The sequence below is a fragment of the Uranotaenia lowii genome, chromosome 1 (assembly GCF_029784155.1).
Source record: "Uranotaenia lowii strain MFRU-FL chromosome 1, ASM2978415v1, whole genome shotgun sequence".
Classification (NCBI taxonomy): Eukaryota; Metazoa; Arthropoda; class Insecta; order Diptera; family Culicidae; genus Uranotaenia; species Uranotaenia lowii.
In genome coordinates this window covers 31222451-31249650 of record NC_073691.1, presented here as the reverse complement: position 1 = coordinate 31249650, position 27200 = coordinate 31222451, and the positions used below count along the sequence as shown (strand labels likewise).

General features: G+C 31.3%; 1 protein-coding gene across 5 annotated transcripts in view; it reads right to left on the bottom strand.

Annotated features, from left to right (window-relative positions):
- Positions 1–13744: 13744 nt before the first annotated feature.
- The window catches only part of LOC129745047 (fasciclin-1), a 599740-nt gene continuing 586284 nt past the window's right edge, over positions 13745–27200 (bottom strand). For 4 of the 5 annotated variants that reach the window (XM_055737873.1, XM_055737896.1, XM_055737905.1 and 1 more), the window contains 3 exons: positions 25328–25472; positions 24121–24153; positions 13745–15028 (listed from right to left, as the gene is read on the bottom strand). In XM_055737873.1, the coding sequence (XP_055593848.1) occupies positions 14811–15028; positions 24121–24153; positions 25328–25472 (396 nt within the window). In that variant the 3' untranslated portion in view covers positions 13745–14810. The remainder of the gene's footprint in view (positions 15029–24120; positions 24154–25327; positions 25473–27200) is intronic. The other variant, XM_055737889.1, reaches the window with a different exon arrangement.

The following is a 27200-nucleotide window of genomic DNA, read 5'->3' as shown; positions in this document are numbered from 1 at the left end:
TACACATTTAGTTCCGGAAGAACTTTTTAACAACTTGAAAGTGGGAATAAAGTAGAAATTAAGAATCGGAAAGTCGTTTTAAATAAAATCGTCACATTAAGTAAAATCGTTGCCTACTCATGATGTTCATATACAGCAAAAAGTATGATGCTCGATTTTCAAGCGGTGAGCTCGGTTTCGAGGCTTGGTAAGAACATGTTATTAAGATGTCAGTTAGTAACAAATCTGGTTGATAAATATAAATCAAATTAGCAGCGAAATTTGAGAAGGCATTGGAGGAGCGAAAAATATTTTTTTCGATTTTTTGTTCTGCTTATAAAAGTGCATTTTGAAGCTGTTTGGAAGTTGTTTAGCATTTTATGCGAACTTTTTGTCAACTTTAGAGTTCGTTGAGCTACTTAAAAATTGCGCTGAAAAGAAGTTGTCCTAGCATACTCGATTAGCTGATCAAACCTAATAAAGGAATGTTATCCGACCTTTTGGTTGCTTGGATGGGGTCCTAAAAGCTTCGTTTTGATCCAAAATTCATTCTTGATTTTTTGTAGAATTTTTAAGTAACGTTTACATGAGTAAATTTGAACTTTTAGGTTTGTATGGGAAAATTGAATATTTGGTACTGAAAAATCAACATCATTTTTGTTTCTTCTGTGGAACCGAGTCTGCTAATGGTTTTTGTGCCAATTTATAAACTATTTAAAGGTATCTTTCCGCTGAACAACTTTATCGAAGACCGTAACTTTGTATCTTTTCAGACAAAAATGTTATTAGCTGTTTAACAGGTGTATGTCATTTGGCATTGATATGCAATAAATTCAATTGACACCACTGCTGGGGGCCAAGCGAGATGTTGCATGACCGATTTCCATGCAAACTTCGCGGGGCACAAGCAGTGATGTCAATTTAATTCATTGTTTATCAATGCCAAAAGACATGCACTTGTAAAACAGTTAATAAGTTTTTTATATAAAAAGATATGGTATTCGACAAAGTTGTTCAGCGGAAAATTTACTTCTAAAAATTTATAAATTGGCACAAAAACCATAAGCAGGCTCGGTTCCATAGAAGAAACAAAAATGATGTTGATTTTTCAGTACAAAATATTAAATTTTCTCATACAAACCCAAAAGTTTAAATTTACTCATTTAAACGTTACTTAAAAATTCTGTAAAAAATCATGGATGAGTTTTGTACCAAAACGAAGCTTTTAAGACTCCAGGATTTGAGAAATTCGAAAATGACCCCAAATCGACTCAGTCTATTATACACCCAGTACATATATAGGGGAAAAGTTCATATAACGCCCCATGTTGCTAATACGCGCCACTCTTGTTTTGAAGAATCTGAAACATTTTAAGCCTGCAAAATATTACCAATTTGTTTTAAATGCTGTGATTGGTCATGGCAAGTATGAATTTTTCCTTAAAATGTCCCTGTGTCGTGATAATTTCACAATTTAGGTTTTTCTTCATTTCGATATAAATTTCAAAACACTTTTAATAAGGTGTCACCGAGCAGAGAAAACGAATAAGACAATATTTTCTGACACATCGATAGAGGAGAGTCTAAATTATGATTTTATGCTTAAAAATCACACTGAACTCGCTAAGGTATGCTTTTCATAGGTATGTTCTATCACGGCCCATGCGCTCTTTATAACGCGCCAATCGTAGTAGGCTGAAATTAGCAATAATTCTTCAAAAAGGCTAATTTTCATTGAAAATGAACAAAATGTCTAAAACCATATTTTGAGCGTTAATTCAGCCCAAAAATCTATTTTTCATTTTTTGTTAAATTTCTATTAGCCCTTAAGCAGCACTTTATTCCCATATTTAACTCTGAATTAATGCTAGTTTGCACTATATGCTTATATAGGGGAAATAAGGGCATAATGGCCACCTTAAGGAAAACGCTTATTTAACCATAGAGAACAGCTATAATATGTGAATTACATTATTGTTTCGTGTTCAGACACGACAAATAGTTTATTGCCTAATTGGATGAAATTTGAAAAAGTAGAACAGAGCACTATTAATCAGGGCACGATGAGCGTTTTCTGCCGTATAATCTAGCAGCGAATTCAACTCCATGAAGTCAACTAAATAAAAGAGCTACTGCTGACTTGCTTCATCTGTCGATTTGGCCTATTGGCAAGGTGTCAGAGAGATAATCAGTAGACTCGAGTTTGATTCCTAGTTAAGGTGATTTTTTTTTCATTTATCATTCATGATCGATGCATTTTGCACTAAACGGTGAAGCTTAGATTCATCAAACAAAGCAATAACAAAATAATCTAGGTCTGTTTGTAAAACTTAAAAGCATTATGAATGTTGATCAGGGCCGGATTAAGCCATCGGGGGCCCGGGGCAATTTTTCTCGGGGGGCCCTTATGATTCGATTTTTTTTCAAATGTTACCACAGAGAATACAAAACATTTCAAAAGTGTAAAAGAACTGGAGATGAGATCAGTATACTGTCTTCAAATAGCCATGTTGTCTGCCTAGAAGATAGTTTCTGGTACCTTCAAATAAAAATTGTTAATAAATCACGTGCAAACATCGTGGAAGAGTTTAGAAATTTAAAAAAAACGCTCTGATATGAGCTGGAAATGCATAATTTATTTCTCATTTTTGTTTCATCGGAAAATATTTACCTCATGACAATTGGGAAGTATAATGAAGATTTAAAACATAGAAGACAAAATTAAAAAAAAAATAAACAAAATAATTTAACTCAAATTCTATAGAGATACAGATATAAGAGTTTATGAATTCAAGAATAAAAATCAGGTATATTCCGAACCACAATTCAGTGTCTCAAATCTAAATCATAATTTCAAATAAAGTTCTGAAAAAAAAATATGAATTAAGTTTGAAAAAAATATTCAAAGTTACAATAAGAGCCAAAGCACAAATTTCACCACATGTGTACTACAATTTTATATTTTTGAAACACAAACAAAAGTTTATGAATAGGTTTATTAATATGATTTTCATCAGATGAAAAAAAAAGGTTATCAATTACACTAGATTACAGCATTTTTGAACTCAGTAAACTGAAGATCATTTCCAATGTGAAATCGGGCGCTGAATCCGAAAATGAAATTCAAAAAAATCTCAGTAGAACCGTTTTTGAGTTATGCTCCAAATATGAAATTTCGAAAAAATCAAAAAAGTTCTTGTACTTAGATTAAAATATCTCGGACTGCATAACAGTAATTTGAAGTCCCTCTTTTGCATATTGAAGGTGAATAAGTTTTCTATCGATCATTTGAAAAAAGTTATTGATGAAAAACCAGTATTTTTCGTTCCTTCCGGGAAAAATACCTCAAAATTTTATTCACGTTTGAGACTTAAGCAACCCCTCCCTATGGTCAGATCTTCCTGAAACTTGGCATGTGACCTTCTGGTAAGCTAATAAATAACTTTGACTTGGAGCGAGTAAGATTTATCATGTTTCATTCTTCCTATACAATGATAAGTATACTGCGGTTCATTAAATTATTAAAAACTCCAAAAATTTGAGTTATTGTAAAGTAGCCATAACTTCTTCAATTTTCAACCGATTTTGATAAATAACCACTTGAAATCTTTGTTTTAAATCGACATTCAAGCGCAAAAGAAAATCAGATTTTTAAATGCTACCATCGAGTCTAAAACTTTCGTTGAAACAAAATTTTCTCTAAAAAAAATGCGTTTTTTATAATTTTTTTTCTCATAAAGTCACTAATATCAGCAATACTGTTGGTCAAACGCAAAAACAATGTTCAAATGATCGATAGAAAACTTATTCATCTTCAATATGCAAAAAAGGGATTTCCAATTACTGTTATGCCGTCCGAGATATTTTAATCTAAGTACAAGAACTTTTTTAATTTTTTCGAAATTTCATATTTGGAGCATAACTCAAAAACGGTTCTACTGAGGTTTTTTTGAATTTCATTTTCGGATTCAGCGCCCGATTTTACATTAAAAATGTTGGTCAGGTAATCAAGTTCACGATTTTTTTTTAAATTTTGTAAACTAGTGTTATTATTCTAAATGTGACAAAAATTTAATTGGATGCCCTCAAAGCTCAAGGGGTATAAGTGCAAAAATGATCGTTTGAAAATAAAATCGGAATAGAGATTAAATGTTTAAATTACAAAATCAGTTAGCATTGAAGGAATCCAAATGAGATTATTACCTGAAAAAAAGATCATAAGTTCTCAAAATTCAGAAAACCCATGGAACGGAACTTCAGTAACTGAAGAAACACCACAAGACATGAAAATCTCAATGAATTGAATCTGGATAAAGATAAGATTAAAAACATAGAAATATTCATGTTAAGAAAATCACTCAATGGTGTTGGTAACTCAACTATTAGATCGTTTTTATGATAATATGAGAATGATTATTTGGAAAATGATATGCTGAATTCAGAATATTTACTTCAGTAGCTGATAAAATTTTAGGTTAAATATTCCAATACGAATTTTAAGCCTAAGGCAGAATTTGGGATGGAAATTCAATGAAGAATTTCTGTACTGTCGATCGGTCCAATTTAAGCAAATACAGTTTTATAAGCATTTATTTTTAAAATAGGAAGGGAAAACGGTTTAGAATTTATAAACCAACGCAAAATGCGAGAGAACTTCTTCACCACTTACTCTAGGGGCCCCCTCAACTTGAAAAACTTTTCTAAATATTATTTCACGGAGGCCCCTTGTTGTTATATTTCAGATTGTAGAGATTGAGGTAGTATGATTTAAGTAATATCAAACTTCTTTTTCCTTCGGGGGGCCCCCCTGAGCCGGGGGGGGGGGGGGGGGGGGCGGGGCAATTGCCTCTTTAGCCCCCCCCATTAATCCGGCCTTGATATAATGCTAACTTGCATTAGAAATGTTGATTTCCGAATGCTTAATATTTAGCTTTTGTCTTGCTCCATATGTTGACATTAGTTTTGCATTGCACGAAAAGAAAATATTAAAGAAAAACAAAAAAACCTCAAAAAAAAATACTAAGAGATAAATGGACGATTATTTAACCATAGAAAACAGCTACAATATGTGAGTTACAACATTGTTTCGTGTTCAGACACCAAACAAGTCTATTTTCTAACTGGCTGAAACTTGAAAAAGTTAAAAAAAAAACCTTTAGAAATGCAGTTTTAGTTTTTTGCCTAAAGCTGAAAACCAGTCTCTGTAGGGGCTTAATGACGGAACTTTATTGTGATTAGCATCGCAATGGACTCAGACAATAACAAAACGATGAAAATTCGACTTTTGCACGAGAAATGGGGATGTTCTCTTTCACAGGGTCTTTAAAACGTTCGTCGCCATGGGACCCATATTCGTGTAACGGGTGTATTTCCTGAGAGGCCCCGTCACATCAAAAATGTGTGACGCTCTCTTTCTCGAATTAGCCGCTCAGTTTAGCCACACGTTACAAATAGTGGAGTTCTCCCTGGTTGCTTTCTTGCTCCGAGATTTTCTTTGAGCCCGGCAAGTAAAACAACCAAAATGAGCGTGTTTAATGTTTGAATTCGTATTGAAAATTGTCAAATTTTGAAATAACCTGTCCCCCAAAATTTTAGGTTCAAATATTTGATATTTGACCTAAATAATGTCGTCATGAAATAATTTTTGGCTTTCTCAAATCCGAGATATGGCAATTTAAAAAGTACAAGTTATTGCTTTCGAAGTCCCTTATAACTAACGGACGCCTACAAATGCTTAGAAGACATTTTTATTGTATGAGTTCATTCACAAAAGTTAGAGCGAGAATACTGTTTTTACGACACACCCTAACATTTCAATGTTGATAAAATCATAACTCGCTTAAGAAACGTCATATGTATGTAGTGTGTTCGGTAAAGATGCTTCAAAAACCGTTGGCTACAACTTTATAGTAGACAGTTTTGCTCTATCTGTTTACTGAAAAATGTTTTTTTTTCGGGGTTTCTTTTGTTGATTTTGTTCGGTGATGTTTTTAACAAAAGTTCGCTAGTTTTACGTTTCGGTCTACTTTATTCGACCATCTTCAGAAAAAAAAGCAATTTTTCCGCCTGCTAGGGCCGTCTCTCTGCTGCAGCGGTGATTTAAATGGTCGTGAAGAAAAATGTTTTTATGTGTAAATCATGCAAAAATGACACACCCCTCTATTTGATTTCAGATTATTGAAGCCAATGGTTTGATGAGCATTTTTGCTGAAGACATCATTTGTCTATCTCTTATAGTATCTTTTTGTCACGATAAAGTTCCGTCCTGGACCACTGTGCAGTGTAAGCATCAATAATCTGGGCACGATGAGCGCGTTTTCTGCCGTAGAATCTAGCAGCAGGTTCAACCCGATGAAGTCATCTGAATTATAGAGCTACAGCTCGATTTGTTTCATCTGACGATTTGGCCTAGTGGTGAGGTTTTGGACTCGAGTTCGATTCCTGATCGTTGCGAAATTTTTTTTTTCATTTACCGTTTTACATTAGAGGGTGAGTCGTAGAACGATGTCTGTTTGTAGAATCTTAACAATTCACACAAACTTATCCATTATGTTTCATGTGATTTGACTTTGCTGCTAGCCGTATAAGGCAAAGATCAAAATAATAGATCATGAATAGTTTAATAAAAAAAACACCTCGACCAAGAATCGAACGCGAGTCCACTGATTATCTTCCCGACACCTTTCCAATAGGCTTAATCGTCAGATAAAAACTTGGCAAGTTGCTGCTCTATAATTCAGTTGACTTCATCGAGTCGAATTCGTTGCTAGATTCTACGGCAGAAAATGCTCATCGTGCCCCGATCAATGGTGCTCTGTTCGCCCCGAGTCAACTAGTTAAAGTAAAAACGCGTTTTCAAATTGATTATAGTGATAAATAAAATAAATATTGATGGTGAAAATTGAGGAACTACGTGTACATCATGTTGCAGTGCAAACATTATAGATCAAGATGATTTATCGTTTGTACGAGCTTATTTTCCGGTACTCAAAAACTAGAATAATGTTGTCTCTATTTGATCATTTAAATATTTCTGTGAAGATTGAAGGAAGAGTGAAGGAAATACATAACTGTTCCTCGTGAAAATTTATTTCCTTAGAATATCTGTAAAGATAATATGGAGATTTATTTTTGGCTGAAAAATTAATACTGTAAGAACTACAAAACTGTTCAGCGAGATTTTTTATTTTGAAAAAAAAAAAACGTATTTCCTTTGAAAAAAGGAACGTCCAGTTCGCCACGGGTACTCGTTATGCCCTTATCTGCCCTACATTCTGAAGATTTTCCTTAAGACAAAGAAAAATTTTTTTTGTAAACAAATCACACTCTTAATCACAGGATTTTTTTTAAATCTAAATTTTGTTTTTTTAACACATTACGCACCGCGAAAAAAATCTTACTCGGAAATCACCAGAATTAGGCATTCTATATCTCAGCATCCTCTGGAGCAAGTTTTACCAATTATTTTAATTTTGAGTACCGTAAACTAAGGGAACATTGATAACTTTTTGAATTCATTTTTGAATATTTCGGAAGGTTTTGGATCGAACCACCTAAAAATCTGAGCTGGAGGACCGATCTCTGATAGATCAATCTTTTCCAGTATAAACAAGGGAGATTTAGGTTCTCATGATATATCGAAATCTGCATGCAAAAACTCCACAGAAGCTAATCAAACTCCAATATTGATTAAGGATGCCAGAATTTTACCCGCACCTATCCAGGCCGGGCTACTCTATCTGAAAATTTCTTCAACATTCTCATTCCAAAATTTGGGAATCATCCGGGCAAATTTGTGTTAATCCCAGATATTATTCAATAAAAATTTAAGAGAATTTGCACTATTTTTTAATCTGAAACAATCAGCAGGTATTTAGAATCGTACTTAAATTTAGTTTCTTGAACGCAAAAATTATATATCAGAAAATATCAGTTTTTGCTTGGATTTGCAAATAAGGTGAATAAATCTGGGAAAAACGGGCTGTTTTCAAGGAAATTTGCGCAACCAAACTAGCACGGACCATCTCCATACTTAGTATTAGGAATATTTGGGCATTAATCTGGCAATCTTAGACTAAGACTGCTCAGCAGATGGCACTGTTTGACATTAAATCGGTAATCTAGATTTAATCTTAATATCTCGGTTCAGCGATAAAAAGAATCCAAAAGATCGAAAGATCGAATCGAAAATAAAACGATCTAATCGATTATTCCATGCCAAAGAATCGATCAAAAAAAAAAAACTAAAATCTGAGTTGGAAAAATCGATCTTCCAAAGATCGATCCAAGATCGACCAATCGAAATAAATTTCAAACGATATAACTAAGTATTTGCTACAATACCAGATTTCGTGTTTCGAGGTAATTTAAAACACTATGGTTTTAACATATTCAAAATTTTTGTTTTAATGCCAATTCACTCAGAAGGCTTAAAACATCAATAACAGTAATTTTTTGTTTGGACTCAATCAAATTTTTCAACGATTTATTTGAAAAAAAAAACTATCTCAAATGATGGACAATGTTGCTTTATACATTTAGGGGCAAACATTATGAACATTTCTTAATATTTTTTGGCCTCAAAAATAAATGAAAGTTTTACTTACCATCATACAATTCTCTAGGTCCTCCCATTGTTCCTTCGTTCTTTTTTTTTTTTATTGAAACTCAACCATAGGGTTTTGGGCCATTAGTTTTTTTGCAGGCCTTTTAATAGAAAATGTCCGTTTTTTAAATATCCATAAAAAGAACTCTAAAACTATACTTTACAAAGGAAAAAAAATTAAACTTTCATATAAAACAACTCATTTGCCTCTTAATGCTTTAATTTTATCAGGAGAGGTGTTTGTTTGTGAGACTTCGACAAACAGATATTTTAAAACTTTAAAACTTCGTTTTCAGTAATTTAAAAAAAATCCAACTTCAAACCAAATTTACCCTACTTGAAACTCAATTCAAACGTAGAAAACAGTTTTCAGATATTTTAACTTCAGACTTAGTTAATGATGATTAACTGAAAAAAAAGTAATGTTGATTAAAGTTCCCTCAGTTTAGGGAAATCAAAATTGGGGTGTTAATCTGTGTTGAATAAAGCATTCCTATCAAACTTGGTACATTTGAATTATGTTTCTTGAAGAAACACACTAGTGACAAGCAAAAAAACGAGATATCGCATATTTGGTTCACAATATGTTAATTTGTCTTTTCCTAAAAAAGCAAAGGTAAATAGTGGTGGGAATTCAAACTGTTCTTTTATTAAGAGCTCTTTTTTTGCTTCAAGTTTAAATTTGAAACGAATGTTACACTTTTCAAAAAGCTATTTTCTTGTCGAAAGTAAAAAAAAAACCGATACAGCGAATTTCTATCTTCCTTCCTTACATCAAGATCAACATGAATTTGGAAAATATTTCTTTTCTATCGTTTAGGTTTCAAGTTTTTTTTTTGCCATATTTTTGCAATATGACAGAGTGACTTTCTTTAAATATTCCTTGGAATCTTTAAATGAGTGCTTATTTAAAAAAAAAATTGACTATGAAAAACTGATTCTATTATCCATTCAATGAAAAGTTTATTCTGAGACAAATTTAAATGTGGTTCATAAACTCAGGTGCTGAAACATTTAATTCCATATGAGGACATATTTTAGTTTCTGGATCAATCTTACAACAGTTTTTAAAAAAATTGATGGTATATCGTTAAGAGTATTGAAAGGAGCAACAAAAATTGAGTCACGTCTTTGTACGATCTGTTAGTATCTTGGTTGATTTTTCCGGTGATTAAATTGACATCAGATTTTTTCTCTGATAAGTCAAATTTCACGTTTAAGTTTTTGATTAACCTTAACTACAGGAAATTTCAACACAGGGGTTTATTCGGAGTCTTCCAGCATTGAAACAAACACCTTTTTTTATCAATCAATCAGCATTAGGAATAATTTATTATCGTTTTACATTTCATTTCCGTCTCCAGTACATTAGGTTTGATTCACAGTTATTTTCACATACGCATCATTTCTTATTTCAGCTCATTTCCGGTTGCTTGCAGGAGATGACCCCAGGTTGCTTTAATCATCGTTATGGTCGAATTTGTTTTTTTTGTTGGTATTTTTCAACTAACCCCTAGTACGATTTGTTTTTTTTTATTTCTCCACCTATGATTGGATATTGTTTCTCGATTTTGTGTCTATAGTTACAAGTGTTTGATTCTGTTTTTGGTTCGTGAGTGTGAATGTCTGTATTGCGAAGTGTATAAAATGTTTTGAATTGTCCTAACGTTGTTTGTTTTTTTTTTTTGTATATTTAACTGTTTTTCGCTACTATCAGTTTTTATTTCGCTTCTTTTTTGTTTATTGTTTTCTTAAGGGTACAGGGCTACATAAATCGAATGAATGTGTATGATCCTTAACAGTTGACTTGACGATGTTTGAATTTGATTTAACTATTTTTGTTTACCTTTTTCTTTTTCGGTACAACACTACAATTTGAACTAGAAAACGTGACGATGTGACGGAACAACTTTGTTTTTTTGGGTTTAGTTTTTTCGCTAACTTTTGGATATTTTTCTTGTTGGTTTGGTTTTTTTTATAAATTTTACTCCGAAAGATTGATAATAAGGTCAACCCTAACGATTTGTTTAGTTCCTGTATTGGTTTGTTCGGGGTTTGGAAACAGAATCGTTTGAACAATGATGCTGATGAAATGATTGAAACTTGAATGTGGAATCAAACTGTACCTTTAAAGAAAGTTTATTTTTTTTATTTTTTTGGTTTCACTAGTAAAACTCAATATGTACTGCAAGCGTCGCAAACGAAACCTTTTTAGTGAGGTTTCCCGATCTCGAATATCAAAAAATCCATTGCCTTCCTTCATTTTATTTTATAAGAGAGATTCAAAATCATAGTCTCTGGCAACACTGCAGTGCACTTAAAAGGTGCGATACTAGACAAAAAAAATATCATCTCATTAGCCATTCGCATTGACTTAAAACTACCACAAACAATTACACTTACATCTCACCACGATAAAGTTACAGCTTTTGGGAAAAATTGGGTTTGTGGGATGCAGGGTTGCTAAAAGCTAATCTTATCTCGTATAGTTCTTCCTTCGATTCCCTTCTATAATCCTCCTCGATTTTTTTTTTGTATAGAGAAATTCAGAAAAATTAACTTCAAAATAGAAAAGCAGCTTTCCACAGTTTTACTCAAAATACTTCTTATTTGGATTCGCATACTTTACATAATAATTTTCATCTTAAAGTTCTTCTAACTCTCGCAATCAGTATACAATAATATTAATAATTGCAATAATAATTTTAATAATAGCCTATGAATAGCGTTTTATCAATTCATCTCTCTGTAAGGTTTTCTTTTAGTATTAGTGTTTCTGGTTTCATTATTTTTTTTACTCTTAACTTCATAATATGAAAAAGGCAATAAGTGTACTCAAACTTTCCGTTTACAAATAATTTGTCACATTCACATTTTTTTTTTGTTTTCTGTTGCTTTAAGTCATGTACAATAACTATTGTAGGTTTTCGCTAGGGCTTAAACTTCTCACGATTTACGATTTTCTTATTATTCTCATTAAATATAGTTTTTCACTAACAAAACCGATATCCTGCTTTTTCAACTTCCGTGAATGGTTGCAAATGAGTGATTTTGAAATTATTTTTTTTTCGTTTACATTAAATTTTGCTTCTACAAAGATAGAAGGTTTGAAAATTTTGGATAAGTTTTGTTTTTTTTTCATCTCCGAATAAGGCACACCAAACAGGGTTGAAAATGGAATAGTTTAAGTAGTGTAACATTTTTTTAGATTTTAAAACTTTAAAAAAAAGCATAAAAAATGTAAAATAAACTAAAATTTAACAATTTGAATAACAAATCAGAATTCAGATTCAGAATTCAGATTCAGTATTCAGATTCAGAATTCAGATTCTGAATTAGGATTCAGAATTCAGATTCAGAATTCAGATTCAGAATTCAGATTCAGAATTCAGATTCAGAATTCAGATTCAGAATTCAGATTCAGAATTCAGATTCAGAATTCAGATTCAGAATTCAGATTCAGAATTCAGATTCAGAATTCAGATTCAGAATTCAGATTCAGAATTCAGATTCAGAATTCAGATTCAGAATTCAGATTCAGAATTCAGATTCAGAATTCAGATTCAGAATTCAGATTCAGAATTCAGATTCAGAATTCAGATTCAGAATTCAGATTCAGAATTCAGATTCAGAATTCAGATTCAGAATTCAGATTCAGAATTCAGATTCAGAATTCAGATTCAGAATTCAGATTCAGAATTCAGATTCAGAATTCAGATTCAGAATTCAGATTCAGAATTCAGATTCAGAATTCAGATTCAGAATTCAGATTCAGAATTCAGATTCAGAATTCAGATTCAGAATTCAGATTCAGAATTCAGATTCAGAATTCAGATTCAGAATTCAGATTCAGAATTCAGATTCAGAATTCAGATTCAGAATTCAGATTCAGAATTCAGATTCAGAATTCAGATTCAGAATTCAGATTCAGAATTTAGATTCAGAATTCAGATTCAGAATTCAGATTCAGAATACAGATTCAGAATTCAGATTCAGAATTCAGATTCAGAATTCAGATTCAGAATTCAGATTCAGAATTCAGATTCAGAATTCAGATTCAGAATTCAGATTCAGAATTCAGATTCAGAATTCAGATTCAGAATTCAGATTCAGAATTCAGATTCAGAATTCAGATTCAGAATTCAGATTCAGAATTCAGATTCAGAATTCAGATTCAGAATTCAGATTCAGAATTCAGATTCAGAATTCAGATTCAGAATTCAGATTCAGAATTCAGATTCAGAATTCAGATTCAGAATTCAGATTCAGAATTCAGATTCAGAATTCAGATTCAGAATTCAGATTCAGAATTCAGATTCAGAATTCAGATTCAGAATTCAGATTCAGAATTCAGATTCAGAATTCAGATTCAGAATTCAGATTCAGAATTCAGATTCAGAATTCAGATTCAGAATTCAGATTCAGAATTCAGATTCAGAATTCAGATTCAGAATTCAGATTCAGAATTCAGAATTCAGAATTTAGATTCAGAATTCAGATTCAGAATTCAGATTCAGAATTCAGATTCAGAATTCAGATTCAGAATTCAGATTCAGAATTCAGATTCAGAATTCAGATTCAGAATTCAGATTCAGAATTCAGATGCAGAATTCAGATTCAGAATTCAGATTCAGAATTCAGATTCAGAATTCAGATTCAGAATTCAGATTCAGAATTCAGATTCAGAATTCAGATTCAGAATTCAGATCCAGAATTCAGATTCAGAATTCAGATTCAGAATTCAGATTCAGAATTCAGATTCAGAATTCAGATTCAGAATTCAGATTCAGAATTCAGATTCAGAATTCAGATTCAGAATTCAGATTCAGAATTCAGATTCAGAATTCAGATTCAGAATTCAGATTCAGAATGCAGATTTAGATTTGAGATTTAGATTTTAGATTTAGAGTTTAGATTTTGCTTTTTAAAATAAAACTTTCATATCAAATGTTTTCTTAAAGGTTTACACCTTTTTTTTTCAATTTTCAGCTACAAGAAATTGAATTTCCTTGTTTTTTGTAAACTCACTCACTTGCAACATTTCACGTTCAGAAGTTTCGAGAAATCGCTTGAATAAATCATGTTGAAAACAACAGTGTTTATATCGTACTTATTTCTTAATGTTAATATAAATGTAGTCATTTTAGTACTTTTTTTTCCTTCTTTTTTCTAAATTTACACACAGCTCGCATTCTTTCTGTAGAAAAACTAAAGTGTGTTATTCGATCGAACGAAATATTTTCACATGAAAGATGGGGGTGGATGTACTGATGTTTTCAAAACTTAGCAGCAATTGAAGCAAGTTACGATTTTTTATGCCATTAGATTTTCTTACAATCTGATTTTTTAAATGTTTTTGTTTCGATTTGTATTTTTCTATTGTGATTTTTTGTAAATCATGAATATTTGCAAAAACAAATGCTTTTTTGTATTGGTTCCGTTTGAAAAGTTGGTCACAAGCAAGTTTTCACTGAAGCTTTGGAAGGTTTAAAAATGTATAGTAGGAAAATAAAAAAAATATATCTTTCAGTTATGTTTTTGCTACTAGCCATCAGATGGCGCTCTTCAAACAAAATTCTTAAGAGAGAAACTTTTTTCGAAACTAATCTTTTTTTTCTCGAGATTCACAACATTGTTACAAAATGTGGAAACTATCATCGAATCGAAGCCCTTAAATGAAACTTTGTTGTTTAGCTTAGCACATATACTATGATCGATCTTATTTGATGAGATTTACTTTAAAATCGCTCTTTCGCTTTATTTCTGTCTCTTTGATAAGCCTCGTGTTCATTGAAGATGTTCAATTGGCAGTTTTTTAAGTGTTCTCTTCGTTAGTTATTGGTTGATTGATTGGATTTACATTCAGTTTGCTTTTGTTTTTTTTCAGGAATAATTCAAAAAATTATCTGAAAATTTTTAAGTTCAAAGAAAAAAGTGATGATGCAAAAGCAGTTTTGTCCTTAGGATGACAATTCCAAAAACCTGTTGCCAAGTTCGTTTTTTTTTTCTATAGTGACATCTTCCTTATTCGATTGTTGTTTCCTTACTTTGATAGCCCTAAACTCGCAATTGGTTTTGTTTTGAATTATTTTTTACATAGAAGCTCTCCTATCTATCGGACACGATTTGACGGGATGATGATGGATTTTTTTTTTATGTTTCAACTGCTCGTTCGATGATTAGGGACATGATGATGTGATGAGTGACTGACTTAGTTCAGTTCTTCTTAGTGATTTGCCAAAACCTTCGCCAGGAAGCCGAAGGTGACAAAAATCAGTAGGGTTGTCATGCTGCTGACTCCACTTTTCATAGTCCCGCTCGTTGAGATGTCGTTGTCACGCACTAGGGGGGCGTCGATCACGTGGATGATGCCGTTGGTGCACTCTACATCCGGCCGGAAGACCGGGATCCATTTTCCAGTTTCACGCCACTGGATGTAGAACCCTAAATTTGTGAGGTGGGGTAAAAAATGATTCAATTAGTAAAGGTCTACAACAGGAAAAAGTTAAAAACAAAATCAGTCATTGGTATTGATTCTGCTAATTTTGAAATTTACAAAAGTAGGATCTGTTAAATTTCGACAAATCTAAGAAAAAGTGAGTCTATCCCTCGTAAAAGTCGATAATTTTTTTTTAATCAGGAGAAAATTGAGTAAAATTTTTTATCAAAAAATAATGATTCATTCGCTGAAATGTCCTGGAATATGTTCTCTATTCCATTAATTAGAGAAAATGATTATATTATTTATTGTAGGGAATGCATTCCAGATTCTCCAGATTTATTCGGACACCCCGGGTTTTCAAAGTAAAGTGGAAAGGTACTGCAAATTAAGGTCTCAATAAGGCTCAATTTATCTATGGTTTTTTACTCAAATTGTGTGTTTTTTTCAGTTTGAAAAGAGATTTGAACGCCGCTGACGTGTTTCGATAAAAATTTGATTTTTACGAATTTCAGTAACTTTCTAACGAATTCTACTAAGGTTTGTCTGGATTTTATGTTGAAAAATTCGAGATAAAATGCCCAGATATTGCTAAGTTCTGTAAAAATTTGTACTAATTTGTTTAGCCAAAATATTGTGGGAAAAGTTCTGTAATTCTAACACTAGGGCCCCCCTTAATTTAAAGTAGAGTGAAACTTTTTTAGATTATATTTTAAAGAGGCCTCCTTTCTTGTTTCATTGAACATTTCAATTCCAATATTCAGTTTCTTTCCTAGTTTTCTTGAACTTAAATCACTATGATTGAAAAAAAAAATGTTTGAATTTTAATTTTCTTCGAGAGGCCTGGGGCAATTGCCCCAATTGCCCTCCCTTTAATTCGGCCTTGATCTCGGATTACTGGAACTCGTACAATAATTGTACACAAATAACTCTGTTTTAAAATTTCAATAGAATGTTGACTACTGGTTACAATAATGTTAGATGATCAAAGCTGACCATATGTTTAATTTTGGCGAAAATCTGAAGACCCTCGGCAGAAACCCGACAGATAATAATTGAAAATCCCTCAGAAAAACTTATTTAAAACTTTATCTCTTTTACCAACATTTAATTCTATTTTTGTTTAAAACGGAAAAGTAATATCGACAAGGAATTGAACATTGTGGTATACGAAAGTTACAATAAAGGTAAAATGGAATGGAAATTCTTGATGCCTTTAGAGCTCATTGTCCATATTCTTTTTTAAAATACACTAAATTGATAATATCCTATCAATTATGAACACATATTCATGAATTTGTGTTCAATTAAGAATTATTACCTACTTTTTGTTTAAGCCAAACGCTATCTTTGCCGAGGATTTCAAAGCAAAATGTTAAAGGGATTGTAGCAATAGACCTAGTCGATTAGGGGTGATTTTCGGATTTCTTATACCCTGGAGTTTAAAATGCTTCGTTTTGATTCGAAACTCATCCATGATTTTTTGCAGATTATTGAAGTAACGTTTACATGAGTAAATTTGAACTTTTAGGTTTGTATGGCAAAATTGAATATTTTGTACTGAAAAATCAACTTCATTTTTGTTTCTTCTGTGGAACCGAGCCTGCTTATGGTTTGGCGCCAATTTATAAATTTTCTGAAGGAAATTTTTCGCTGAAAAACTTTGTTGAAGACTTTAACTTTGTATTTTATTAGGCAAAACGTTATTAGCTGTTAACCAGGGGTATGTCTTTTGGCATTGAAAAACAATAAATTCAATTAACATCACTGCTTGTGCCTCAAAAAGCATGGCATGGAAAGTAGTCATGCAATACCTTGCTAGGCACCTAGCAGGAATGTCAATTGATTTTTTTGTGTATCAATGCCAAAAGACATACCCCTGTTAAACAGCTTATAATTTTTTTGCATACCTAATAAGATTCAAAGCTAAGGTCGGCGAAAAAGTGTTTCGTCTTTAAAATTTCCTCAGAGAATTTATTAACTGGCATAAAAACATTAAGCAGGCTCGGTTCCACAGAAGAAAAAAAATGATGTTGATTTTTTAGTAAAAAATATTCATTTTTTTTCGTACAAACTTAAAAGTTCAAATTTACTTATGTAAGCGTTACTTAAAAACTCTGCGAAAATCATGGATGAATTATGAACCCAAATGAAGCTTTTTATTTCCGAGGGTTTGAGGAATTCAAAAATCACCTCAATTGGACTCAGTCTAATGAAGCAAGCCTTGGTCGAGTGTGGTCGGAAAATTTTGATGATGTCGGATGATGATGATGATGTTTAGAAAATTTGTTTAAAAGTTAAAATAAAACTAGTTATTTTAATTGAAAGATAAGAGTTTTAAATTTTGAAATGTTGATTGATGTGGAGAATAGTTGTGCAAATGCAAAAAGATTAATTTATTATAGATGATTCGAAGGGACCAGCGCTTCGCCACCCGGATTTCTGCTGAGGTATTTTTCAGCTAGACAAACGTTCAATATTGAATAAGTTCATTGGATGTTTTATTTTGTTCATTTCCAGTCGACCGATAAGACTGAAAGACATTTCAAACAACAAAAAACAGTACATAGGGTAACGAACTTGTTTTAGACCGGGTACATATTTTGAACTATCTTGCAACTATCCTCTTATATTTCACTCATATGATTTAATCATAAAAAACTTGAACAAATCTAGTAAAAGCTTCTTTCTATCATTCTAATACAGACTCCAGTCGTTTTTGGCAACATCCGGTTGTCGGTTTTTAAAAGCGACATTACCTTTTATTTTCTCAAACCACCCTTCCTGTGACGACCGTGGAGATTTAGAGGTGTATTCGGTCTCTAGTAGCAACGGAAGTCGAACTAACAATCCTTTCCTTTCCCCGATGAACCGTAAGGACGTGGCCGGCGCCGTCATTGACCATATAAGATAAGGAACCTTTGAAATGTGTACACAGAAAATGGTAAGCTAATCCCAAGTCCCATTTATTTGGATCAATGTACAATTTTGATGGTTCTTGTCAATCACGGAGTAGCAACTACTGAAATGTACGGTTTATCTAAGCTCAAGCTCAAGCTAAAGCGACATTACCTTTTATTTTCTCCATAACAGGACCAATAAAATTTAGACAAACACCAAAAATACGTTTTTACGTTCAGGAATGTTGATAGTATATATGTAAAAACGAAACAAAAGTTTTTTTTTAAATTTATAAAGTTCTCAAAAACTACTAAAAGGTGAAAAATATAAAAAAAACACAATCAAAAACAAATACAAACAAAAGACAAAAAATGACAAAATCAATTTAAAAATGATGAAGAATGATAAAAACAGAAAACAAAAAAGATTATAAACCATACAAAAATAGTGCAAAATGTACCAAACACATGAGAAAAAAACTATAAAAATTTTAAAAACGGTCAGAAATTGACTTCAAATAAGAGAAAAAAAAAATTAAAAATAAAAACCGTTCGATTTTGACAACACAAAATGTTTGGGCATGTCGCCAAAAACGAACGGGGTAGTATCTAAAATACCATTTAAATAAACTGATAGGATAGAAAACTGAAAAAAAAGTTTTGATTTTCAAGAAGATTTTAACAGCTTCAAACATGTTCAAAGCTGAAACACAAAAATTAGTTTGCAAGCTCGAAGAACCAAAAAAAAAACTTGTTTCAATAGCAATTTAACCCATGCCAAAAATAGGTCCTACTTAATTCCTTAGAGACTTAAATTGGACCACTCACCCAAACCAGGGTATTAAACTTGCTGTTCAATGTTCATGAACGTAGGATAAGAAGAGGTGCGACGATGTGAAAAGAAAGGTGCAAACTATTTCATTCGCTTATGAAAAATAAAATGTTAAATTATGGAATTTTTGTGTTGAAAATAACCCTCTCCCCGTTTTAAGACGGGGTTTACTATAATTGGCATAAAACCAAAGCGGATTGTTTCAAAACATGTAAATCTTACAATCCATACTAAAAACAGCTAGCTGTTTGATAAGCAGTTCACAAAAGCTTCAGCTTGTATAAACAAAAAAACATTTGGAATCTGGAATTTTTTGGAAACTATTGTTTTGGAAGCTTCATAAAACCATTCAGGCTATATTATTTTTAAGTTAAAGGTGATCCTAAGTTAGGTTGAAGTGATGAAATAAGGCAAGATTGACAAAAATAAATAGAAAGGTTTTTTAAAATTCTTCAACTCTCATTAGGTAATTTTTTTAGGTTAAAAAAAACTTTCCCCAAGTTCTGTCTGTTAAAAAAAAAGTATTTTTTTTAGTTTTGAAAAATTATGGGGAACTCTGGGCCACCAAGTCCATATTGACTAGATAGCGTGCAAAGTTTATTGAGTTGACCCAAAACTGAAATTTCATAATTCATTTAGAATAACTTTAGAATAAAAGCAATTTCATATGAGGAAATAAAAAAGAGAGTTGTATATGATCGTTTAATTCCTTAAACCTGGCTAGCAATATTTAGTTTCGGCAAAATTCCTTACATAAACAGAATGGAAAAAATATTTTTCATAACTCTTCTTTTGGCATAACAAAACTTCACAGATAGAAAACAGGTTTTTTATGTTCTAAATGTGTATGAAAACATAAAAATATAGGTGGCCCACGATTCCCCACCAGCTGTGATTTACAAATTGATTGCGTTACTCCACCAATATTGCGGTGTAAATAGTAGAAGTCCAAAAAGTCTGATTTTTTAGGCTCACAAATTTTGTTGAGTTTTGTAAGATAATTGTTGTTCGTTGACACATCATTTTATGATATTTGAACGAAAAATATCATTAGAGTAAAATTTTATGAATGCTTAAAGTTGAATTTTCAGTGTGCATACATTTCATACATCCTATTTCTATGGATTTATGAACGGTACTGTAAGTGTACTATTGAAAAGCATTTTATACACTTTAAAATTGAAATTTCGTGGGTTGTTATTTCCGGCTGGATTATCCATCGGATTCGACTATGCGTTCCGAAAAAAAAAATTGGAGGGAACGTAGAAGCGAGTCCAATCTGTATATAATTTTTAATCTTCTCAATTGCATCACAATTTCAATCTCACATTTTTTTTTATTTATTAGCGAAGTCTTCATTCTGGTTTTATTATAATTCAGATTAGGAAAAGCACACATTGAATCCGAGTTTAGAACTTTGATTTCAAATTTTTATTTCTAACCCTGAACTTTGAATTTGAGTTTATATTTTCAATTTTCTATCAACCCGATGTCTGATCGGCTGCCTGATTTGATTTCTTATATTTGTGTCTCAACCTTCGTTTTTATTTGAGGAAATGGGATTTAAAGCTGATTACTAGTTTTCAATATGTTTCTGAACAGGCCCATCAATGAGAGGGGTTTTCGAAATTCTAATTTAGCGAAAAATAATAAAAATACCAGAAATGCACAGTAAAAAAGGAAATCATTTTTTAGAACCATTTTCTTGCTCATGACCTCACACAAACTCGAGAAACTTCATAAATTTTACTGAAACAATAAAAAATAAATGAAAGTAAATGTTTCAAATCAATGTTATCTGCGGTAAAATGTTAATAAATTATTCAAAATGATGAACATTATTTTGAACTTGAAATTGTATGTGAATATTTTCGAAACATCTGAAAACGAATGCGTATTAAAATTGCAAATTTTATTTATAGCTTCGGCCATACACAGAAATAGCATGCATAAAGTATAACGTTAGATCGTAAATAAAATAATCTTATGATGATTCAAAGAGATTCAACTCAAAAGAATTTATTCAAAGCACAAAGAGGAGGATTAAATTTAATTTAACAAAAGGCAGAAAGAAATCCATGTTATTTTAAGAATACCAGTGATCGAAGTCAGAGATAAAAAACTTTTTCATATTCAAATTCTTCCAGTTATCAGAGGCTAAAAAAGTTCATGTTTGATTCAAGTTCAAAATGATAACTATATACATATATGTATATCTATTTTTGAATACTACATGCTCTTCATAACTGACAAACGACAGGTTGGGAAATGACAATTTCTCGTATGATCAAATACAAAACTGATCAATATAAAAGTAAGGAATTTCAAGTTTTGTTATAAATATTGAAAGCACAAAGCAAATTCTAATTTAGTGAACATTTAAAATTAAAATTAAACTTCAAAGTTGCTACTACGAATTTTTATTCGAACTTTCCCTAGATTAATTTAAAATCATGAATGATTCAAAAATAATTTGAAATTATGAAAAAACTCAGAAGTTTATAAATTTTAAATGTTATAAAAATTATAGGTTTTTAAGAAGAATACAAAAACTCAGGCATGATAAACAAAGACGAATTTATTATACTTATTTTTTGAATTTTCTATTCGCTTGACTAAGAAAATCAGTTAATTTATTTTGAAAAATACAATAAAATTTGGTAAGAACATTTGAGAATTTTTTATAACAGAACTGTTCATTTCTATTTCTTTTTTTATTTCATTAATTTGTAAAAAAAACTTAAAGAATTTTCAAAGATGTATGAACTTAATTTAATTTTCGTTATTATTAAAGCAAAAATCAAATCGTTTCACAGACTTGAACAAATTTATTAGTTTGTATCAACACATAAGTTTTATAAATAAGTGTGTTAAATAGAAGGACATTTGTATTGAAAATATTTCTTAGAAACTTATCTATATCATCTTCTTATATATTTTTTTTAATACATACAGTTTTTTCAATACATCAGAAGTTTAATCATCGTAGTTATGTTTGTTTCTTTAATTTATCGACCTTATTGGTTGAAATTTTTTTTTATTAAGTTGTGTTCTTTTTTAAGAACACTTCAAGATAATGTAAATTAAAGGTGGGTAAAAAGTTAGAAATATCCACCTTTAATTAACATTATCATAACATGTTCTTAAAAAAAATACAACTTAATAAAAAATTTCAACCAATAAGGTCGATAAATTAAATAAACAAACATAATAACGATGATTAAACTTCTCATGTATTGAAAAAACTATATGAAGATAATGTAATAATGTTACGATTATAGTCGTTTTACCATCTTTATGGCATTCGCGACTTTATATCAACGTTGCAGTTGGCGAACAGTTATTGAAAGACTTATTCGGTACAACTGTGTACGATGTTCACTCTTGGGCTCGAACTCACGGACATCGGCTCAGAAAGCAACTGACTTACCAACTGAGCTATATCACAAGCCCAAACACTATATGTAGATAATAAAGATAAGTTTCTAACAAAACTAAGTAAATATTTCAATTAAAACGTCTTTCTATTTAACTTATTTATTTATAAAACTTATGTGTTGATAGAAACTAACAAAGTTGTTCAAGTCTGTGAAACGATTTGATTTTTGATTTAAAAATATCTAAAATTAAATTAAGGTCATACATTTTTGATAATTCCTTAATTTTTTCTACAATTTTAAGAAAAGCAAATAAATATAAAAGTTCTATTACTTTTTTTACGGTCTTGTATTGAATGAAATGTATTGAAGTTTAGTCAAAAATGGCAGATTTTTCTTGAACAATGTTAAATTTTTTTTGAAAAATTCAAGGGCACCAAAATAAGATCTTTAATTCTTTGCCCTTAAAAAATGTGTATTTTGTAGCCTTGGGTAATTTATCAAAACCCTTTGAATGTGGAGTTGAGCATCTAAAAGAGCAACAATCATGAATTTAATTTGAAACTTAAGTTGGTATCTAGAAGAATATGTATGTCACCATAACGTCCACCCTGATGTGTGATTCATTGTTTCATTTCTGTGCTCTATTTTTTTAATCACGAGTTAAGAAATAAAGGCTTTGTTTGCTAAGTTTTCTGAATCTGATCTCTGATTTTAAATATGGATTCTGAATCTGATACTTCATTCCAAGATTGTGAATGGAGATTATAAATAAACAATATACAATATAAATAAATATACTGAATTTTATAACTTCAACTCGTCTTGATGGCACAAAAAATATAACTCGGTTGTTTACCTTTAATTTTGGTATGTGTTGATATTTGTCTCAAGTATTTGAATTAAAAAAATAATCATATTTTACAAAAGTTATAGAGGTATGATTTCAGTAAAAACAAATTAATTGTTTTAGTTTTTCTTCAAAATATTAGAATCATTGAAAAAAAATCCCTATGTGTATTCCCAGTGCCGTTAAAGATTCCGTAAATTTTCAACATATTATGGTTCATACTATGGTTTAAAAAATGATTACTTCTGTTCTGTTCTGTGATTCAGGAGAAAGCCAGTTTGCTTATAAAAAAAAGTATTCAGCGTTAAGCGAATTCCAAGTTGAAGAACTTCATGAACCTTTCAATAGCCTATTAGGGGTTTTGAAACTCCGAAACACTAGAGCGTTTTTATAAACGAAATTTTTATTTTTGTAAATAATTTTGATGTGTTTGATTCACGATCTGTTCAACACATCCATAGTATCAATTCCTGGAGGAAAGTACTAATCATTGAATTTGTTAAGTTAAAATGGAAAAAAAACCTTTAAAGTTTTCAATGTCATAATTAATATTATTTTGGTTCTAATTACACGATGAGGCTGCTATTTGTGAAAAAAATTATTGATAAAAAAATCATCGATCATAAAGAAATTTTGAAAAATTCCACAATTTCAAAATTGTACTAATTGTTAACTATTTTCTGTAATTTTTTTTTCTTCAAAAGCGATTCGAATAGATTTTTTTTCACTTGGATAAAGTATATTCGTATATCGCAGAATCAATGTCAATTTCTGATAAAACCTGTAAAATATATACATATATTGCATTCAAAGTAAAGTGCCTTGTCATGTTTTGGGTGATATGGATTCAAATACTTATGTGTTATGGAGTTTTGTGTGGTAAATAGACTTAATTTCTTGTATCATGTTTTGGATGTGTGAAAATGGACCAATTTAATTTTTTTGGTTGATTATTTTGGAATAGAAACGAAATTCATTGATGTGTGAATTTATTTCCCGTGTGTTCGTGTGTGTTTCTGTTTGAAGCTGTTGTTTGTTTTGAGTTTTCTGGTGCAACAGAAAGATATGCAAATTGAAGAGACGCACACCGGAAAAAACAAGAATTGGTTTCTTTTTTCTATCACACACGCACACTCACCGGACTGTAACGTACTCGTATAGTCGTCTTCCGCTGTGTTGTTCCATTATGGATATTTTTTTGTTTGTTTGATGAATGATTGATTGTTAAAATTAGAAGACATTTCATGAGAATGGATTTATCATTAGCGAAAACGATGACATGTGATAAGTGAAATATTATTGAAGATGATGAAGGTTTGGAAAGATAGATAAAAAAAGGATTCAAGAAGTTTAACTGTTTGCTAGAAACCACAAACTCGTGAAAAACACTTTCCAAGTTGATAATTTGCCAAGCGATCAAGTAGATTTTTCCTCACACTATTATGAAGCCTTTTGACTTTACAGTTTGTTTTATGAACAAATTTTTAATCTACATCAAAACTTTGGATACCCTTTTTTCTCGGTAAAGGCTTGAAACAAGATCAACAAAGCCCACGAAATTAAGATTTCATGACTAAACTAATGCGGTTTCGTAGATGGGATAGTTTTGAGTACGTAGGACCAGGGAAAAAAGGTCACGCAAACAGAAAGCGGAAAAGTTGGTTTCCTCAGGAAGACGTGTCGAAAACGTTTAGTCTTTGGCAAAGCTGGAAAACGATTCAGAAAATAAACTAAAATCTTCAAAGCACCTTCATATGACTATTGAAATTGAACCTCATTTCTAGACTGAGATGAAAACCTCTGACTTGATTCAACTTGTGGAAATGTTTTGAGGAGATTTAAGATTTTTTTTTGGATTTTCCAATTTATTTGAAATGTTGTAAGCACTGTCTACTAATGCAAAACAAACAGCAAAAGATTGGCACATAAAAATCCGGGAAAGAACAACTATCAACTCGGATGCTTCCTAGCAAAACGTCGTCGACGACGACGACGTCGGGGCGCTTCTCGTTTGCACTCGCAAATTGGAAAGCACACACACGCTCGCAAAGGCAAAGGCTTTCAAGGAAAATTTGTGCGAAGCTTAACATTTCTGGAAAAACTAAATAAAAAACTGTGGGCTTCGCATTTGTTGACCGAAAATAAATTGCAGTACTAGCACCAGTCGAGTGGAAATTGAGATAGCAGCAAGTTAAAGTTGTGCTGCAAGGACACAATACAAGATAGAAGGAATGGGGGGATGATTCGTTCCATGAGAAGGCAAAAGATGGCAACAGGGAAAGGGGAGATGACTGAAAATTAGACTAGTACAAGAGAAGTGTTTCCTTTCAGGGTTTACTACTTACTTCGTTCCTCCTCCTTGACCCGGATCTGCAGATTGTGGGGACCGACCGTGGGCAGGATGAGCGAATCGTTGGACATGTTTTTCAGATCCGACATGGTAAATACTCGATCCGCCACAACCAGATGGCGCTCCAGGACCGATCTTGTCTGTTTGGGTTTGGAAAATTGTAAAGGGAGAAAAACAGAAACAGAAATTAGTTTTATGAAACACGGTTTGTGGGTATTGCATTAAAATTGACCGGAAGAAGACTAAAAGACAATTCTGGTCGATTCTGAAGACAGATATAATACTCTTTATATTATGTTGATTTAACCATGATTGTTCGTTTTTACGACTTTTTATTTTAAAATTAAATGTCAAAGCCTCAAAAGCCTTGAAGTCCAAAAGTCAAAAAGTCAAAAAGTCAAAAAGTCAAAAAGTCAAAAAGTCAAAAAGTCAAAAAGTCAAAAAGTCAAAAAGTCAAAAAGTCAAAAAGTCAAAAAGTCAAAAAGTCAAAAAGTCAAAAAGTCAAAAAGTCAAAAAGTCAAAAAGTCAAAAAGTCAAAAAGTCAAAAAGTCAAAAAGTCAAAAAGTCAAAAAGTCAAAAAGTCAAAAAGTCAAAAAGTCAAAAAGTCAAAAAGTCAAAAAGTCAAAAAGTCAAAAAGTCAAAAAGTCAAAAAGTCAAAAAGTCAAAAAGTCAAAAAGTCAAAAAGTCAAAAAGTCAAAAAGTCAAAAAGTCAAAAAGTCAAAAAGTCAAAAAGTCAAAAAGTCAAAAAGTCAAAAAGTCAAAAAGTCAAAAAGTCAAAAAGTCAAAAAGTCAAAAAGTCAAAAAGTCAAAAAGTCAAAAAGTCAAAAAGTCAAAAAGTCAAAAAGTCAAAAAGTCAAAAAGTCAAAAAGTCAAAAAGTCAAAAAGTCAAAAAGTCAAAAAGTCAAAAAGTCAAAAAGTCAAAAAGTCAAAAAGTCAAAAAGTCAAAAAGTCAAAAAGTCAAAAAGTCAAAAAGTCTTAAAGTCTTAAAGTCTTAAAATCTTAAAGTCTTAAAGTCTTAATGTCTTAAAGTCTTAAAGTCTTAAAGTCTTAAAATCTTAAAGTTTTAAAGTCTTAAAGTCTTAAAGTCTCAAAGTCTTAAAGTCTTAAAGTCTTAAAGTCTTAAAGTCTTAAAGTCTTAAAGTCTTAAAGTCTTAAAGTCTTAAAGTCTTGAAGCCTTAAAGTCTTAAAGTCTTAAAGTCTTAAAGTCTTAAAGTCTTAAAGTCTTAAAGTCTTAAAGTCTTAAAGTCTTAAAGTCTTAAAGTCTTAAAGTTTTAAAGTCTTAAAGTCTTAAAGTTTTAAAGTCTTAAAGTCTTAAAGTCTTAAAGTCTTAAAGTCTTAAAGTCTTAAAGTCTTAAAGTCTTAAAGTCTTAAAGTCTTAAAGTCTTAAAGTCTTAAAGTCTTAAAGTCTTAAAGTCTTAAAGTCTTAAAGTCTTAAAGTCTTAAAGTCTTAAAGTCTTAAAGTCTTAAAGTCTTAAAGTCTTAAAGTCTTAAAGTCTTAAAGTCTTAAAGTCTTAAAGTCTTAAAGTCTTAAAGTCTTAAAGTCTTAAAGTCTTAAAGCTAAAGTCTTAAAGTCTTAAATTCCCAAATCCTCAAAATCTCAGAAAAAAACCCTTCTGTTGAATAGAAACCGTTTGGAAGAATAAATGAAAGAAGTTTTGTCCATTTCATGATTGCTGATAGAGTTATCTCCTGCAAACAGTCGATAAAGTTTCAAAAATGTCGGTCATTCACTTTAATTCCTAAATATTTCAGGGCGCAGACAGCATAACCATAGAGACCGAGAATTCCCACCCAAGTTTGGGTGGGAAAATTTCCTCAACAGCTAATCGGCTAAAGAAATTGTTACACAGTCAGCTAGTCATGCGATG